The sequence below is a fragment of the Falco rusticolus genome, chromosome 11, assembly GCF_015220075.1.
Source record: "Falco rusticolus isolate bFalRus1 chromosome 11, bFalRus1.pri, whole genome shotgun sequence".
Classification (NCBI taxonomy): Eukaryota; Metazoa; Chordata; class Aves; order Falconiformes; family Falconidae; genus Falco; species Falco rusticolus.
In genome coordinates this window covers 35409156-35429546 of record NC_051197.1, presented here as the reverse complement: position 1 = coordinate 35429546, position 20391 = coordinate 35409156, and the positions used below count along the sequence as shown (strand labels likewise).

The 20391-nt window shown below is 38.2% G+C and overlaps 1 protein-coding gene and 1 pseudogene across 4 annotated transcripts in view; both read left to right on the top strand.

Annotated features, from left to right (window-relative positions):
* KIF14 (kinesin family member 14) overlaps positions 1-20391 on the top strand; it is a 48691-nt gene that overhangs the window by 19693 nt on the left and 8607 nt on the right. For 3 of the 4 annotated variants that reach the window (XM_037404027.1, XM_037404026.1, XM_037404025.1), the window contains exons 21-30: positions 285-420; positions 2642-2742; positions 5167-5261; positions 6034-6255; positions 6408-6592; positions 7192-7350; positions 7898-8017; positions 10481-10555; positions 11159-11294; positions 11441-12551. In XM_037404027.1, coding sequence (XP_037259924.1) covers positions 285-420; positions 2642-2742; positions 5167-5261; positions 6034-6255; positions 6408-6592; positions 7192-7350; positions 7898-8017; positions 10481-10555; positions 11159-11294; positions 11441-11832 — 1621 coding nt within the window. In that variant the 3' untranslated portion in view covers positions 11833-12551. Of the gene's footprint in view, positions 1-284; positions 421-2641; positions 2743-5166; positions 5262-6033; positions 6256-6407; positions 6593-7191; positions 7351-7897; positions 8018-10480; positions 10556-11158; positions 11295-11440; positions 12552-20391 lie in introns of those variants that run through there. The other variant, XM_037404028.1, reaches the window with a different exon arrangement.
* Positions 13653-14702, top strand: LOC119155389 (annotated as a pseudogene).

The following is a 20391-nucleotide window of genomic DNA, read 5'->3' as shown; positions in this document are numbered from 1 at the left end:
GTAGTGTATATTTGGTTCTGAGTTTCAAGAGAGCCAGGAATTTATATGCTAGTATCTATTTCTATCTCTGAATGCAAGGATTCCTTTTTTCCTTACATAAAAATAGTTTTAATAGCTACACTAATGTTTGCTTGTGAGATATGTCTCAAGCAATTTCTGTGTGTGTAATTACTTTTATTCTCTGTATAATCCTACCTACAAGTACCTTGTTTATTTTTGAAATATGAATAATGTTTTTGTCTTTATTTTTCACTATTTTCTTTTAAACTTTCTCAAATTCTTAGGCACGACAAAATTGATAAAACGGGAACAGTGTCTTCTGTTCAGGTGCAAGTTCGTAACATCAAACTGGGAATAGCAACTTTCTGGAGCCTAGAGAAATTTGAGTGCAAACTAGCAGTGATGAAAGAACTCTATGAGGTCAGTAACAACTGAAGAAAACCCACTAGTAATCAGTAATATTTTTGTCAAAGATAGATTTTGATAATTCATACAGGAGGAAAGTCTCGGTGTTTTTTTTAATGTGATTTTAAACACCAAGACACATGATTATTTTATATTAAGCATGGGTAGCACATTTGTCTGTCATGCAGAAAGAGGACAGTAGAAATCAATGACTTTATTCAGGTAATTTTGTGTACAGAATGGGAAGCAGTAAAACGAGGAATACTTTGTGGTTCTTTTGGTTGTTAAATTGTTTATCTGTTCTGGAGGAAAACTTGACTTTTTAAAGGTATCGCTTGAATTTCCATTGCTATATTCAATTTTTCTTCTGTTCTGGTAAGTTAATTTGCTACTGGTTGCTTTTGTGTGTGCTTTAGGTTCTTCAATGGGAGTTTTTAAAGGCATTTTTCATAATTTTTTGTTTAATAAACTGACAGTTAAGGTGCACGTTAATCCTTTTTTCTGATTCCATTGCTTTTAATCAGATAAACTGGGGTTTTTTGTACTGTATTTCTCTAAATATGCAGTATTTTGTTGTGTATCACACTATCTTTTGTATTGAAGAGGAGGATGTAAAATAGAAGAAAGGGACAAGTGGAAACAGAACCTATGTTTTATTCTGTATCCACAAAAAATAAAAGTAGACAATGGTTTCAAATTATTGAACACAGATAAAATTAGAGTATCAGCTCTTATTTGCCAGGTGACTGGTATTTTTTTTATCTCTTAAGGAGAGAAATGTCACAAGAAATAAGTTTATTGACTCAACATGAAGAGACAGTGTTTTCATTGCATGCCAGCGCATTTTTTTTTGTGTCTGTTTTGGAGCTGAATTCTCAAGAGACCTAAGAACTACTTGTGGGGGGAAAAAAACCAACTCAGACCTCGTGGTCCTTAAAAGTACCTTTTTTTTTTTTTTTTTTTTTTTTTGGTGATGATAGAGTATTCTGGGATCTTCCAATCTCCAGGGCTGATCATTGCATTTTATTTGTGTTTTGGTTTCTGCCATATTAATTGAAAGTTGGTTTAGACTTCAGTGAAATAATGAAGGATAAAAAAAGGGGAAGTCTTGAAGGTGAAAGAGTTGGTTAACTTGAAGGAGAGATCCAAAGCAATGCAGCAGAACCGTAGTGATCTTGTATTTTATGCTAGATGAGTTTGGAGTGTTTTGAATAATATACAAAAGAAAAATATATATTTAAGATCAGGTTTTAGATTACGGTAACAGCTTGTCTAAATTTGTTCTGTGTTTGAATTTGTGATTCTCCTGATCATATACATCCTTGTCATTCCAATATCTGTATTATGTTTAGTCTGGAGCATATTGAAAAATGAATAGAAATTGCTTCAAATAATGTATAAATAAATATTTGGATGCTTGGTACTTCCAAATGAAATTGCATTCTGGCATAAATAGTATACTTGAAATTTGCAGAGGAAGAAATGTCAGTTGTTGGAGTCTTGAAGGTGCTGGTAGGGGAAAATATGAAGGCTTTTTACACCTCAAAGCTCTCTTTTTTTTCTCTTTTTTTTTTTTATTAATTTTTCTTTTTTTTTCAAACCTTAGAAAATAATTGCATGCCATTAAATAATTGTTTTATTTGAAAGAGTAACTTCTTCATATGTGAGTATCTATCTGAAATAAAAACCTTTCAATATTATGTCCAAAAAGGAAAAAAAGCCATTAAAAAAAAGCCAGAAAAAAAGTATGAGAAAACATTCTGTTATGATACAACTCTGTAATATGCAAGTATGTCCAGTGACAGAAGAATATTGCCATATTTATTGCTAAAAGCTGTTTGGATCTTAATAACATCAGAGACTGGATTCTATTTCCTGCAGAAAACTATTGCTAAAACTGTTACACAAATCCAGATATAAAAATAAATAAAACCAGTAAATTATATGCCCAGAATTTTAATAGATCTGGCACGAGGAGAGAGCTGTGAAAAAGTTTTGTACTTAGCGTTCCTGTGTCTCAGATGCTGGGTAGCTAGATGTCTTCACTAAATATTTATCTTGTTTTACTTTGTTTTTAAATAACTCAAGTTGGCTGGCAGTCAGCCAACAAAAGAAAAAACATTAAATCCACTGTTCTGCTGTTAGTAGAACATGTTGTCTTCATCCATACATTGAATGCTTTATCACTCTAATTCTGTTTAACCCTCTTCCTCCCCTGTTTTCTTCATTTTTTCAGAGTAATGATAGCAATAAAACTGTTGATGTATTTTACGACCCTGCTGATGAGTGGGAACCTGACCTTTCAGAAGCCTCAGTTTCCTCTCTTTCCAGAAGAAGGTGATACTAATTCATAATTCCTTAATCTATGCTTAAAACAAAGCAAAAAATAATTGGTGCTTGTGTACCAATAACAGTCTTTTATTTATTAATTCTTCTTTTACTTTGTTTAATATTAAACTTACAAATTCAATTTATGTATATATTTGTGAGAAGGGAGGAAAGTTTAAACTAAATATGTTACCTTACTGTGCTTTACTGGCCTCACTTATGAAATGTGTGTTAGTAAGCAATGTGCTGCTAATAAAAATTACAAGCCCACTAAAGCAGTTCAGCAGATTAAACAGCAATGTTTCTGAGGTCAGGCATAGCATATATGCAATGTACGTCTGGTCGGTGTTAGATGGTTTTATGTATGATGATTGACAGCTAGCTGGAGGTAATTAATTAAAGGCTGATCCTAATTATTTCAGAAAGCTGTCTCAGAAATTGGTACATTTGTGTGTAGCACAAGACCTCTAATTAATCTGCAGAGGACCCACAGGTTAAGGTTATAGATACCCATGTTTCATCTAAGTAGTAATAGAAGCAATTTTAAATAGGCACTTGGACATCTGTTCCTATCCTTACTTACCCCGTACACTGTGCCAATTTACATTCTTCTGTTCATTCATTCTCATCTTTCCTCGTGGACAAGATACAGGAACAAAATTTCCTCCAAATCCAGAAGTTTATTTTGTCAAAACATACGTAAAGTTTTCTAATCCGTGTGTCTAGACATCATTGGTGCAGAGTGAAATGCGTTTTAAATGCTTTCTTCACACTACTGTAATATGCAAGCACTGTTTTTAAGGAGTAAATTGCAGCTGGTCTGGGACCTTGTATTTGAAGTTTTAGCCTTGTAACAATTGTTAAAACTGACTTGCAAACTTCTGCAAGTTGTAGCTTGTAATGGAAACGCTAACAGATTCTTGATTGTAGCTTTGCTAGTGGGTAGCAACCCATATGATTGTTGTTACTCTGCTGTGAAGCAGGTTGGCTTATCTGACTGTAAATTTTGGAAAGAATTTCTGACCATTCTAACAAAAGTTATCTGCGAAGAATGCAGTGGATAAACAGTTTCCTTATTTTTAGTCCAAATACTGTTAAATGATATAATGTTGCAATACTTTTCTTTGTCTGATGCTGCCTTCTGGACAGTATTGTAACATGTGTTCCTGAGTCTCAGAAGTGTATTTGGTTTTGTTCTATTTTGAAAATGCTGAACTGAACCAGAAAAGGTACTGGAGAAGGGAAATCAGCATTGTATGCTGTGTTGACAGCAGTTAACTGATGTCAGGCATACATGCCAGTGAAATAAATTACATTGCATGCGCTACTTTAAGATTGTGCTCCTGGTGTGTAGTGTCATGCAGCATAAAGAACAGGCTGTTCAAGAAGGGAAGGGCAGTTTGGGGCTGAATGTGACAAGAGGGTAGACAGGGCAGTGCCTTTGCCAAAAAGGGCCTGGCCCCACAGTATGTGAGGTGAGCGGACTAGGTCTGGCAATGGTATTCATGGTCAGCCAACAGTCCAGTTATGTGATGTAAGTATGTATTGATGAGGTAGGGCTGAGGTTAAGCTGGGAAATTGGCTTAGTGTGTCAGGATTAGGTTCAGGGACAGTTGGTAAGGTCAACTTGCAAGTCCAGTGATTGCCTGGTATGGCCATCATGACAAAGTCCCGGGTCAAACTGGGAAGTCAGGCCTGCAGATCAATGGTGTTACATGGTCAGGTGCAGGCACTGTTACAACACAACTACAGTGTAAGTCAGGCAGGACTGAGGGCAAGAGATTTATTTTAAATGCAGCTCTAAGAAAAGTTGGGCAGCCCCCACTGAGTCTCCTTCCAGCTGTTTCTTTAACAGCCTCAAGGCTAGCTGAGGATTCCCAAACAGCTCTCTCTGGCAAGAGCTGGCCTTGGGCACTGGCAGCTAAGCAAGCTGAGCCAGGCCAGAGGAGCTAAGTTAGCTTGTCTCACTGACAATGGAGAACTTTACAGAACGTCTGCCTTCTATGGAGAAAGAAAAGCCTATCTGGCCTTCCAAAAGTAATTCATTCTGTCCAGCCAACAAGATCAAAAAAAGCCAACATGTCTGCTTTCTATAGTCCACATAGGTAGGAAAGAAATGTGTTTTTTGTCTCAAGTTCTAGACAATAATAATCTAGTAATAAACCAGTCACTTAAAAACAGGAATGTAGAATGAAGATCCTGCTATAATAGCAAGAGCCTGATGAAAGTAAGTATGATCCATCCTATGGGCTGTATTGTCTTGCTTTTGCTGATTTACGTTCTGTGTTAACAAGTTCCATTAATTAAAAGTAGATGCTTGTTTTGTTTGTGTGACAGCTGTTCATATTAGTTAAACTTTCAGTGGGTATGGGGAGAGACATTCTTTTAAAGTTTGGGGTTTTTCCTCATTTTCACTCTATCATCCTCTCCTAGAAGTAGAAGTTTCATGAAGAACAAGAGAATTTCTGGATGTTTGTCCAAGATAAAATCACAACCAGTTTGGAATGTACATACTTCCTATTTAGCAGGTACTTACGATATGGCAGAGCACCTTTCATGTCATACTGAGAACTTGAAACTACTACATGTATAAAATATACGCACTTCTAATACTAGTTTTAAAAAAAAAGTATGGGTTGGAAAACAAAATTTTAGAAGTCCTGTTTATATTATGTTCAAGTTCATAATGTCCAGCTGTTAACAGTAGGGTGTTTGGTATTCTTGATTATGCTTTCTCAGGGCAAAAACTTCCTGACTAGCACTTATAACCCTGTTTAAGAAATTTACATAAAACATTACTCTGCTTAACTATGCAGGTTAACTGGAGAAAGATGATAGTTCATGTAACAAATTGCCAGAGACTAAATCCTGATATAATAATTTGGAGACTTTGTGTGCTTGAGTTGTTGGTATTCATTCAACTACTGAGGTTCGCCCCCAGCTTTTTGTCAGGTTTTATAAACTTTTTTTTCTGGAATACTAGATGCTTCAGTCTCCCAAATATTTTTATGCATTCAGTTATTTTAGATTGGCTGGGTTTTGTTATTTTCTGTCTCTCTGTAGGTTTGATTGTTGGAACAGGTGGATTCATTTTAAAGAATTTCACTATGGTATTTGTCTCTGTACTAACTGAATCTAGAAACTATTTAGAATGTTGTATACATGTTTTTTCTGACTTGCTATCTTGAGTAGCTGAACATTACTGAAGATGCAATATAAAATAGTCATTAAAAAGACATGCTGACTGCTCACTCCTATGCAGAGTTTCTTTTTTTTCTGTTTTGCTTTTACATCATACAGGTTCACAGAATAAGTCCGCTATATGCCCAAGCTTTTCTGAATCGTTTCTTCCTGGAATTTGCAAGACATCTGTAAATTCAGTTTTAGATTCACTGGAACAGAATCATGAAGGAGGAAAGAGCATAGCAGACAGTCTTCTAACTAATTTGTTTATCATTTTCTCTGGAGTGTCTGCCATTTCAAAAGCCTATGAACAGCAAGATGAAGAATGTCAAGAAAACTGTAAGTTTCATTTTCATAACGGTTTAAAGGAAACATTACTAATGACTTGTCTTTCCAATCCACAAGAATTCATATGTTTGCCTATCAGAAGATTTAACATTCCTGCTTTCATTTGCAAAGGAGGCTTTCTAATAGAACTCTTTCTCTTGTAGTTTTCTCTCTTGATCGTGCTGCTCAGTCCTACAGCATCAGAATTATCTCTGCTTTTGATCAGCTTGTGGTTCTAACGAAGCTCTGGCTTAACAATGTCCAGAAGTGCCCTGGATCTATGAAAGTTGGTGAAGAAATGAAACAGGAAGTAAAGAACTTGGGAGGTTATTTACTGTTACTATTGCAGGTAAAGTATATTAAAGAATTAATCTGTATGTAGAGAAGTTCTATGCATTAATGCAGTTTTTACTACAGACTGGCTAAAAACACTTAAATGTGCAATGTATGCAATGACAAAAGACACACCTAAAGAAAACGAACAGCAAAGTGCGTGCATTTTTGCTGGCTAAACTGGTACTTCCATATGCCAGTTCAGAGTAATGCAGACTTTTCTCTGCCCAGGCCCTGACAATAATATCGGTTCTTAGATATAAAAGGGGAAAATAAACCCTGCAGTGACAAGAGTAAATGCTAGTTTAGATCATGAAGTGCTATTGTGTATAAATTTATAAACCAGTGGCCAGCAAATATGACTCTTGTTCACGCTCCAGCCTTGTGAAGAGTATTGAATTTTTGTTTTAACAGTGCAGTATAATGATATCATTCTCTGTGGTTGCAAGGTATGGTCTTTTACCTGTGGTGGATAAGCTATCGGAAGTAGGAGGATGTAAAGCTGAAAATGCCTTAATCTACTGTGTGCTATGAACTATTATGTTATAGAAAGTATGTGCTCTTTGACCAGAGATACCTTCTAGCTTCAGTGAACGCCATGCCTATATTTCTCAGGGATGTTCTTCAGATATATCCTCAATGGTAACAGAAGCATGGAGCAAAGTGAAACAAACAGTAAAGCAAACAATGAAATACATAGGACACTTGGCAGTACTCACAAGAGCTGATATTTCATTTTCTGAAGAGAACAACATTCCTGCAACTAGTCTACAGGTGAAAAAAATGTTTATTAGAAATAATAATTTTAATGTTGACATCACATTTATTTTCAGTAACTGTGTTCAGAAGCAAATTGTTACATATAAGTTTGATCAACTGAATTAAGTATTTTCAGAGTTTATGCGATACTTAATTTTTATGGCAAAAATGGATATGTTAATAGTCTTGAAATTATTCTTTTCCTTAAAAAAAACTACACTTTAAATCTGTAGAATTTCCACTTAGAAAGAAATACTGTGCTTTTAGGATTGCATTTGCACTGAGGTTGTACAAGTTTACTGAAGTAAGTGTTGAATTTCCATGAAATAGGTAATCTGTTACTAAGTACCACATTGAATTTTCAGAAATCTGAAGAAAGTTAGGAAAAGGAGGTTAAAGTGCTGAGCCCCTGTAGTCCAAGAGTTACATGTGACTGAAGAGACCAGTACTGAACAATTTGCACAAAACAAAAATATATTTCTAGCCCATTAGGAAAATCTGTTGCAATGCAAGGCCACATCAGTTCCTTTAATCACCATGTTTTGAACCTTTATTTTAAAAGGACTTTGTACTTGCCATTTATGATGGAATAGGCTCAGGGCTGGAGTTTCTCATTGATACTGTACAAGAAAAAGCAAGAGTGGTGCAGGAAGAACTCATGAAACAATATCCACAAAATGAGGTGAGATAAAAAGTAAGATTAAAAACTACTGCTGTCTCTTGGAGACAATTGATCATGTCCTATTATTTTTCAGCAATTCTGTCTACAAATTTCATAGTAGGAATACAGTTTTGATTAGTAGCAGAGATTTGAGGTAGGTGGGAAGTGGGAATATTGACCACAGTTTTGCAGAGATTTTGAGTGTTTAGTCTTTCACCTGTATGTAGACTGAACATTTAAGTGTATTTTATTTAGAATGATTTATCTGTGCATTGGAAGGCATTTTGTGTAATATTTCAGTGTAACCATGAAGGAGAGGGAGAACATGAAAACTGGCACAAAGGAGCAAGTGGACCTTTCATTCTCTATGCTACTGTTAAGCTTGATTTGCAAAGCAATGATTATTTAATATGTAGCACTTTATGATCCTGAAAGTTAATTATTTTATATTTGTAATAGTAATCACCTCTGCTATCACTACACACTATTCTTGTCAGGAAGATTGTTAGAAAGTCTGAGGACCTTCTTTTGTCATACATTGTTCTTTACAGTCCTAGTCCCAAACAATATGCTATCTAAATATTAAACTAGTTCAGTGGTACCTTTTAAGAGATAGTCTTCGCATACACTTAATGCTTCGGGTACACTGAAGCACATTCATGAACTGGCACTTTAAAGGGAAAATGTTTGGCTGAAGTAGCTATTTAATAGCACAGAAGCCAGAAATGTCCTGCTTGATTTGGTGTCATTCAGTGAAATCACAGCTGACCTTCAAATACTTTCCAGGTTGATAAGCAGCAGTGGAATTTAATTTGAACAGCTTTTTTCTAACACTTCATAGTAAAATTAAAGCAAATTAATTATATTCTATTAATGAGTTGTATGTAATGTACTGTGGAAAGGAATTACATCAATGGGAAGCTTTTATCTCTCATAGTAAGACCTCAGTTTAATTAATTTGTAATTTTAAGAGACATTCCTACTACTTCATAATAAACACATACGTGACTACTGTTGTGTCCTTGTCCCCCTCCCCAAGATACCGGTTTAGCAGTTACATTTTATCAAATTGAATAGGTTTGGAGTTTTTTGTTTTTCAGTATGCTGAAGTCAGAATCTTCTAGGGAGGAGTTGCTCCTTCATGAAGCAAACATACTATTATTGATGTGTGTCTAATGTATTTTGTCACTTAAAGCAAAATAGACCTTATTACATGCTGAATTCATTAGTGAGTTGTTTGAGGTTTTGCCTGGAGGGGCTTTTTTTAAGCTACAGCCTGTTATTTTGTGCTTTTATTTTGCTTAGATGACAAATCATGAGGAACATGCAACTATAGGGAGTTGCACAATGTAGAGAATAAAGTATAAGGAATAAGCACTATAGTTAAAAATACTTCTCTGTCTATGAGAATTCTGGTAGGCAAGTTAGAGTACCCCTTGAATATATGCCACTTTCTTAGTGGATGAGCTGTTTTGACAGAAAGCCTGGCTGAATTCCAGGGAAATACTTTGAAAAGCTTGAAATGTTCTTCAGCAAGGTACTAGGTGTATATAGTGTAAATGGTTTCTTTCAGCGTTTGGATGTATAGGCTTGTTTTGCCATATTTTCTCTGAATAAATGTTTTGTACAGACAGCATGTAAAGCCAAAGATCACAGTTTATCTGTGTCTGAACGATCCCATCTTCTGCCTCAAGTGTTTTCATTTTTGTTCTTTTTTCTCAAAGTTGAGAAATTTGCAAAACTGTAGCCAATAAGAAAATTTATGTAATGAGTTGGGATATGTAAAATACTTCCAAACAATTTGTTACTACTAAAAAATTTGTTGCTACTTAAAAATCTGTAATATGTGACCTGGGATAAAAGGTTCAAATCAGTTAGAGAGGAGTGATAAATTGCTTCTGTCAAGGAAAGCAAAATTTTCTTCTTACTCTGGCTTTCACTGTTGTTACTCTTAAACCTACAGATAATAGTGAAACTGTCCAATATCTTTTATGTTCCTCTCTGCTTGCTTAACTCCCAAATGCTTCATGTCTCCAGCAAAAGGAATTGAGCAGTCTGTTCATTTGCAGCAGATTCCTATATATCTGCAGGATTCCCATATATGCTTGTCACTGGTGGAACCAATGTGAAGTCGGGGAGGAAACACCGGAATATTAACTAAGAGATTACCCCTGCCGCCTAGAATAACAGTGATAAAAAAAAAAATAAATTACAGGACAGTCTTTCTCTTAGCAAATACTTAAATGTGCTCACTCGATCCATATTAAGGGGTTAAATAAAACCATGCAGATATAGTTAACAATATTTTCTACAAGTTAACATTTTATTTGAAAAATTGCATGTTAAGTTGCAGAAAACATTACTTCTGCTTTTGAGTATTTTCTCATTAGTATGCCAGTGTTCGTTGTTCTCCTTCTAAAATATGAATGTACTTTTACTTTGTCTTGATTCAAGTGCACAATATAATTAAATGTTTCTTTGTAGATTCAAAATCGAATAAAGGATAGTGTTGTGGCATTGGCCAGATTCCTTGAAAGTAACATCTCTTATTGCAGAAAGGTAAGAGAAACGTTTCACAAAGTGTGCGCTTTGAGTCTACAGTTTAAATGTAAAGGATGTATTTAACGAAGAAGAGAATTGAAACTACCTTCTGTATATTTACAATTGCATGATAATACTTCATGTCTCAGTGGCATTCATGTGTGTGGAATGCTAACTATTCTGGCTACTACATTTTTGCTTAAAACTATGTGATTTTAATTTTATTTGAAGTATTTTTGGCAGTACTTTTGTCTCCCTCCTTTTTGTGATCATAATGAACAGCCTAACCACCTATTTTAAGTTGGAAGCCTCAAGTTCAGTAAAGCTAGTGTAATTGTGTTATAACTATTGTAATAGTTTATGTTTTAATTAAAAGCCAGGATACATGATTTAATATATCTCCTAAGAGCCAAACCTTTTCTGGATTTTACAATTCTGTTTGCTCTTTTTGGTCAACAATCTGCATTTCTTTTCGGAGCATCTTAAGTTTTGTGCCTTGGCATTGCTTTCATTTTGTATTTCAGCATTGGCCTGTTTTATGACACTGAATCCATAATAGGCATGTTTAATAGTCAATATACTGTCATGTATTTGATTCCTTTTAAATTGTTCTTAATACAGAAAGAAATACAGTCTGAAATACCACAAGAATGTCTGTATCAAGAAATAAAGAAAAGCACTAACAATGCTGCAAAATACTTGGAATTGGAGCAGTGCCTTGCTGAAGTCTGTGAAATTGTTTCTTCTACATTACAAGGTATGTAGCTGGGTTTGTACCTGTCTTGGTAGTAACCTGTGGACTACAGGAGAGTAGTCCTGCTGTAAAGGAAGAGGGAGGGAGGGTTACTTGCTCTTTCTTTGCAAAATGCTGCATTTGATTCTTCTTGCTTTTGTTTTTCATAGGGTCGTACAGAAGCGCAAGCCCTCTCAGGAGCTTTGCAGAAAAGATTTGTGTCATAGCTGGATATTTTAACAACTACTTCAGTTTATTTGCCTTCTCTTCTACTTCTGCAAGCAATCCTATCCAGAAAATACCCATGCCTTTTATGAACTTGGATGAATTAGACTCTCTGGTTGATTCCCTTATTCTGAATTTTGAACTTGAACAAGGACAGGCATCGCTGAAATCTCAAATTATTTGTAATGAAACTGCTGAGGGTCAAGGAGGACAGGCTGAGACAGGTGAAGTTGGAATCCCCTTCTGTTTACAAGCAAATTCAAAACACGCACACAAACTCCAGTCTTTACCTCCATTTCCTGCTGAGCTTTCACCTGGTAGGATACATTGGGTATAAAATGATATTAACAAGAAATTCAGGCAAGCTCTTTCCCTTTATGTGAAGGGGAAGTGACATATCACAAAAAGCTACCATTCATTGCTAATATTATTAGTAAGTTATACAAAAGCAAATGACATGATTCTGTAAGTACCCTAAATTTCACAAGAAAAACTGGAATTCCTTAAGGGACTGTTAGGCTTGAAAACAAAAGGCACTATATTTTAATAAAAGTCTATTATTACTTAAGCCTATAAGACATAACTTAATAAGTAAAAAAATATTTCAGATAATATGAATGGAGAAATTAAAAACTGTTGGGGAATAGCTAGGAAACACAGTAAACACTTGATAAGACAATCGCATCTCTTAATATTAAACCTTTAATTTAGGACACTTGCATAACAGTAGGAGGAGATTCCTTTGAAGAGCATTCATAATATACATTTGTTGCATACAGTTAGACAAGAAGACCTGCCTTCCTGTCTTAGACACTTGAAAGGCAGATGATGTGGGTACCAAGTATTTTCTTGACATTGTTGCTTCACCTCTGCTGCATTATAATCTAGTAGTTTTACTGCAACTTTGAAGTGGGTTTTATGCCTTTAATTTTTTAAATGCCAACCTATTTTTTTTTTTATTTGTATGAAGAAAACCCTCTATTTCTGTAGGGGAAAATACAAAAGACTGTAAAAGTACAAAACCTGTGAGAGATAGTAAAATACTTTATAACCTTATTTGGTGAATGCTTTTTAAAGTGGTTTTGTAGTCCACTGAAAAATCTGGACTTAAGGTATCAGTGACGGTGCTCTTCAACTCTATTGAAGTAAGTTTGCATTGAGTGTTGTTGCTAGTGGATTATCTTTTTTTTTTGATTGATTTGTGCTATTGAGCTATGCTCAAATCACTTTCGGTACTATTTAATGTGGATGTGAAGCATAGCTCTTTCTAAACAATATATGTCATCCTATGAGGCTGTAGAGAACTTTCCCAATTAGCTACTTCCTTGTACTGAACCAGTAACCCCCACACGTTTTTCTTGAGACTAGTATAACTTAATATTTTGTCTTGTAACGCAGTCCTGCTATCAGAAATATTAAATAATCTTTACTGCAGCTAATAATTTCCTTCTCACATGAGATGTGATGTTGCTTAATCACTTTCCTCCTGTAAAGACCTTTACACGTCTGGTCACGGCTTAACAAAATATGTTCAGTTGTTTGGGTTTTCATGCTTTAAAAGTGAAGAGAAACTTAGTATATTTTGACCTTACAGAAGGAGAATCCATATTAGTATCAGGCTTCAATGTAGAATATGCCTCTGGTCCATTTGCCCTATTTTTCCCTACCTGAATATGCAAATATTATACTAATAAACACACTTAATGCTATCTTATTCATCAACCCCAGCTCCCTTACCCCATCCCCAGAGCTATTCCCAATAATCCTTGCTACAAAACCCCTACTCCTCAGGTTTCTTATGAGTTCATGCCTCATGACTATGACTAACTCCGCTATGACTAATTTACACACTTTCTCTGAAAAAACTTCCTACCACACGCTAGCGCTGTGTCTTTGACACACTAGCATGCCAGTCTGCTACACAGGCATCTCCCCCACTTAAAAACACACCTAAACATAAGAAAATGTGCCTGAACAGCCAAGGGTCGCTATGATAAAGTGAACATAGAGGTACAACACCCTCAATTAGGAAAGTAGGAATTGAACCTACACAGAAGAGCTCAAACACCTCCATACTCCCCTTATATTATTTCCTAGTAGGGTCAGCTAAGCAAAAGCTATCAGGCCCATACCCTAAAAATGATGGTTTAACCCCTTCCCCTACTAAATGAGCCCCCTCACAAAACTAATCTCCTCCTTAAGCCTGCTCCTAGGAACAACCATCACAATCTCAAGCAACCACTGAATAATAGCCTGAACGGGACTAGAAATCAACACTCTCACCATCATCCCCTTTATCTTAAAATCACACCACCCCCAAGCCATTGAAGCTACAATCAAGTACTTCCTAGTCCAAGCAACTGCCTCCACACTAGTTCTTCTTTCAAGCACAATTCACTGGGCAGTGAGATCTCACCCAACTAACCCACCCAGTTGCCTGCCTGTTATTAACAGTAGCAATTGCAATAAAACTAGGCCTGGCACCCTTCCACTTTTGGTTCCCAGAAGTCCTACAAGGTTCACCCATAACCACTGCCCTCCTCCTCTCCACAATAATAAATCTTCCCTCCATCACCGTTCTCTTCCTAACAGCCCCCTCACTAAACCCGGCCTTACTAACAATCATGGCTATTGCATCCGCTGCTGTAGGGGGATGAATAGGGCTCAACCAAACACAAGTCTGAAAAATCCTAGCTTTCTCATCAATCACCCACTTAAGCTGAATAACCAGCATTCTCATATACAACCCTAAACTAACCGTCTATCTTTACTCCCTAATAACTACTACTGTCTTCCTCACCCTCAACACAACATCAAAACTATCAACAATAATATCATCTTGCACAAAAGTACCAGCACTAAACACATCTCTAATACTAGCACTATTATCCCTAGCTGGCCTGCCCCCAACAACTGGCTTCTTACCCAAATGACTCATCATCCAGGAACTGAGTAAACAAGAAATATCCACAACAGCTGCCATCATTGCTATACTATCCCTGCTAGGCCTATTCTTCTACCTACGCCTTGCATACTGCTCAACAATTGCACTTCCACCAAACATCACAAACTACATGAAACAGTGATATACCGATAAACCCACAAGCACACCAATTGCCACCCTAACTTCCCTATCAGCCCTCCTCCTCCCCTTATCCCCCATAATCTTGACCATCACCTAAAAACTTAGGATAGCCCATCTAAACCAAAGGCCTTCAAAGCATTAAAAAAAGAGTTAGACTCTCTTAGTTTCTGCTAACACCACTAAGACCCGCAGGACATTAACCTGCATCTTCTGAATGCAACCCAGACACTCTAATTAAGCTAGGACCTTTCCCCCAACAAAACTAGACAAATGGGCCTCGATCCCATAAACTCCTAGTTAGCAGCTAGGGGCTTAAACCAGCAAGCTTCTATCTACCAGGCTCTGGTACACTCTTAATGTACATCAATGAGCTTGCAACTCAACATGAACTTCACCACAGAGCCGATAAGAAGAGGAATTAAACCTCTGTAAAAAGGACTGCAGCCTAACGCCTAAACACTCAGCCATCTTACCTGTGACCTGCGGTGAATGAAGAGACGGGACGCAGCTTGATGCAAGCAAGTTGTCCCTTTATTAGTGATTTTCTTACAATTATATACGTTTCTACCTTCTACATATTACACGCTGATTGGTTAAATCTTAAGCGTAAAAAACACTGATTGGTTGATATTTAAGGCACACCGTTAGAACAATAGGAACTTACTAGTTTATCTTGACATAGCAATAATTTCTATTCCAAGGTTAGGGAGTTTCTTTCTACGCGGCTTTCTTGATTACATATTGGCGCCATCCGTTCCCTTATCTGGCTACTTGTTTCTCTGTCCGTCTGGTTGCCTCCTCAACTGTAATGGCTCAGGGGTCTGCAGTTAGCTTGTTCCTTGGTTCCCAGGGCTTGTGCCCTACAAGTTCTAACAAGTCTCTATTTATCAGGCTATCAGTACTTGGACTCTTGTCCTTGAGGCCTTGTCCTACAGTGACCTTCATTAACTGATGATTATTCTCAACAAACCATAAAGACATTGGCACCTTATACCTTCTCTTTGGAGCATGAGCTGGCATAGTTGGCTCTGCCCTCAGCCTACTTATTTGTGCAGAGCTTGGCCAACCAGGGACCCTCTTAGGAGATGATAAAATCTACAACATAATTGTCACCGCCCACGCCTTTGTAATAATTTTCTTTATAGTAATATCTATTATAATCGGAGGCTTTGGAAACTGACTAGTCCCCCTCATAATTGGCGCCCCGGACATAGCATTTCCCTGCATAAACAACAAAAGCTTCTGACTCCTACTCCCATCCTTCCTCCTCCTACTAGCCTTCTCCACAGTAGAAGCTGGAGTCGGTACGGGATGATCTGTGTACCCTCCCCTAGCAGGCAACTTAGCTCACGCTGGTGCTTCAGCAGACCTAGCCGTCTTTTCCCTTCACTTGGCAGGTGTATCCTCCATCCTAGGAGCCATCAACGTTATCACAACAGCTATTAATATAAAACCTCCAGCCCTATCACAACACCAACCCCCCCCCTATTCGTATGATCCGTTCTTATCACCACCATTCTTCTCTTACTTTCACTCTCAGTTCTCGCCACCGGCATCACCATACTACTAACTGACCGAAACCTAAATACCACATTCTTCGACCCCGCTGGAAAGGGAGACCCCATCCTATACCAACACTTGTTCTGTTTTTTTGGCTACCCAGAAGTCTACATCTTAATCCTTCCAGGCTTCAGAATCATCTCACACGTAGTAGCGTATTATGCAGGCAAAAAAGAAACGTTCAGCTACATAGGAATCATTTGAACCATGCTCTCAGTTGGATGAGAGCTTCTTCGTATGAGCCCACCACATATTCACAGTAGGAATAGACGTAGACACCTGAGCATACTTCACCTCTGCCACCATAATCATTGCCATCCCAACCGGCATCAAAGTTTTTAGCTGGCTAGCTACACTACACGGAGGCACCATCAAATGAGACCCACCAATACTATGAGCCCTAGGCTTCATCTTTCTCTTCACAATTGGAGGTCTAACAGGAATCGTACTAGCAAACTCTTCACTAGACATCGCCCTACACGACACATACTATGTAGTTGCTCACTTCCACTACATCCTCTCAATAGGAGCTGTATTTGCAATCCTAGCTGGATTCACCCACTGATTCCCTCTTATTCACCGCATATGCACTACACCCCACATGAACAAAAGCCCATTTTGGAGTCATATTCACAGGTGTAAACCTAACATTCTACCCCAGCACTTACTAGGCCTAGCCGGTATACCATGACGCTACTCAGACTACCCTGCTGCTTACACCCTATGAAATACCCTATCCTTTATTGGCTCTCTAATCTCAATAACAGCCATAATCATACTAATATTCATTATTTGAGAGGCATTTGCAGCAAAATGAAAAGTCCTACAACCAGAACTAACCACTACCAACACTGAGTGAATCCATGGCTGCCCACCCCCCTATCACACTTTCGAAGAACCAGCCTTTATTCAAGTACAAGAAAGGAAGGAATTGAACCCTCACATGCTGGTTTTAAGCCAACTGCATTAAACCACTTATGGTTCTCTCTTATGGGATGTTAGTAAACCCATTACACAGATTTGTCAAGGCTGAATCACAGGCGAAACCCCTGTGCATCCCTACTATGGCCAACCAATCCCAATATGGATTCCGAGACACCTCCTCCCCCATCATAGAAGAACTTGTAGAATTCCACAACCATGCCCTAATAGTTGCGCTTGCAATCTGTAGCCTAGTTCTATATTTTTTAACACTCATACTAATAGAAAAACTATCCTCCAACACTGTAGATACACAAGAAGTAGAACTCATCTGAACAATCCTACCAGCCATCGTTCCTTATCCTACTTGCCCTACCATCCCTACAAATCCTCTATATAATAGACAAAATTGACGAACCTGACCTAACACTAGAAGTTATTGGACACCAATGATACTGAGCCTACGAATACACAGACTTCAAAGACCTAACATTTGACTCTTACATAATCCCAACAACAGAACTCCCACCAGGACACTTCTGACTACTAGAAGCTGACCGTTGTAGTTCCAACAGAATCCCCCATCCACATTATCATTACTGCCAACAACGTACTCCACTCATGAGCTGTTCCATCCTTGGGAGTAAAAACTGATGCAATCCCAGGACGACTTAACCAAACATCCTTTATCACAACCCAGCCAGGTGTTTTTTACAGCCAATGCTTAGAAATCTGCTGAGCTAATCATAGCTACATACCAATTGTAGTAGAATCTACCTCCCTCGCCCACTTTGAGCACTGATCCTCACTCCTTTCATCCTAATAATTAAGAAGCTATGTATCAGCACTAGCCTTTTAAGCTAGAGAAAGAGGAAAAAGAGGAAAACTCACTCCTCCTTAATGATATGCCCCAACTCAATCCCAACCCATGATTTCTAACAATACTAACCACCTGAATAATCTTTTCACTAATCATCTAACCTAAACTCCTAACATTTACCCCTACCCAGCACCCCTCCAATAAAACCCAAACTCTCGACAAAACTACCCCCTGACCCTTGACCATGAACCTAAGCTTCTTTGACCAGTTCTCAGGCCCCTATCTTATAGGCATACCACGAGCCCTGCTCTCCACACTCTTCCCCGCCCTCCTGCTCCCCTCCCCTGGCACTCAATGAGTCAACAACCACTTCTCCGCCCTTCAATCATGATTTATTCAACTAATTACAAAACAACTAATAATACCTCTAAACAAAAAAGGCCATAAATGAGCACTAATTCTCACATCACTAATACTTCTCCTCCTCACAATCAGCCTATTAGGCCTACTACCATACACATTCACCCCCACTACCCAACTATCCGCAAACATAGCACTAGCCTTCCCACTCTGACTTGCCAGTCTCCTCACAGGCCTACGAAATCAACCCACAATCTCCCTAGGACATCTCTTACCCGAAGGCACCGCCACCCCATTAATCCTCGCTTTAATTATAATTGAAACTACAAGCCTACTCATCTGCCCACTGGCCCTAGGAGTCCATCTCACAGCAAACCTCACAGCAGGACATTTGCTTATTCAACTCATCTCCACAGCTACCACCACCCTACTCCCCATCATAACAACAGTATCCATCCTAACCACATCAATCTACTCACCATACTAGAAGGAGCCGTAGCCATAATCCAAGCATATGTCTTCGTTCTCCTCCTAAGTTTATATTTACAAGAAAACAACTAATGGCCCACTAAGCACACTCCTACCACATAGCAGACCCAAGCCCATGACTAATCTCTGGAGCCGCTGCCGCTCTTCTCACCACCTCAGGACTAGCCATATGATTCCACTTCAACTCCCTCCAACTCCTAACCCTAGGCCTACTCTCTATAATCCTCATCATACTGCAACAATGATGAGACATTATCTGAGAGAGCACATTCCAAGGCCACCATACACCCACAGTACAAAAAGGCCTACGATACAGAATAATCCTATTCATCACATCAGAAGTATTTTTCTTCCTGGGTTTCTTTTGAGCCTTCTTCCACTCCAGCCTAGCCCCCACACCAGAACTAGGAGGACAATGACCCCCAACAGGAATCAAACCCATAAACCCCATAGAAGTACCCCTACTTAACACAGCCATCCTCCTAGCATCTGGAGTCACTGTAATATGACCCCACCACAGCATTACAGAAGGAAACTGCAAACAAGCAATTCAGGCCCTCAGTCTAACCATCTTACTGGGAATCTATTTCACAGCCCTCCAAGCCATAGAATACTATGAAGCCCCATTCTCAATTGCTGATGGTGTATACGGCTCAACCTTCTTCATCGCCATGGGATTCCACGGCCTCCATGTAATCATTGGATCCTCCTTTCTCTCAATCTGCCTCTTACGACTAATCAACTTCCATTTTACATCACTTTGGATTTGAAGTCGCAGCCTGATACTGGCACTTCGTAGATGTTATCTGATTATTCTTCTACGTAACTATTTACTGATGAGGATCCTGCTCTCCTAGTATATTAATTACAATTGACTTCCAATCTCCAAAATCTGGTATAACCCTAGAGGAGAGCAATAAACATAATCATCTTTATACTCACCCTATCTCTCACCCTAAGCATCATCCTAATCACCCTGAATTTTTGACTCGCCCAAATAACCCCAGACTCAGAAAAACTATCTCTGTATGAATGTGGCTTTGACCACCTAGGATCAGCTTGACTGCCATTCTCCATCCGATTCTTCCTTAGTAGCAATCCTATTCCTTCTATTTGACCTAGAAATCACACTTCTTCTCCCCCTTCATGGGCCACTCAACTACAATCCCCCACCACCACTCTAACCTGAGCCCTCACAATCATTCTTCTACTCACACTAGGACTAATCTATGAATGACTACAAGGAGGCCTAGAATGAGCAGGATAAACAGAAAGTTAGTCTAACTGAGACAGTTGATTTTGACTCAACAGATCTTAGTCCTAACCTGTGACTTTCTCTATGCCACTTCTTCATCATCACTTCTACTCAGCCTTTACCCTAAGTAGCCTATGACTAGCTTTCCACTGCACTCACCTAATTTCTGCCCTACTATGTTTAGAAAGCGTAATACTATCCATATACATTGCCCTCTCAACTCTACCTATTCAAAACCAAACAACATCATTCACCCTCATACATTATATCATAACGTTCACCCTCATACTGACATTTTCAGCCTGCGAAGCTGGCACAGGCCTAGCAGCACTAGTAGCCTCAACATGTACTCATGGCTCTGACCACCTACACAACCTAAACCTCCTACAACCCTCCTACTACTCCC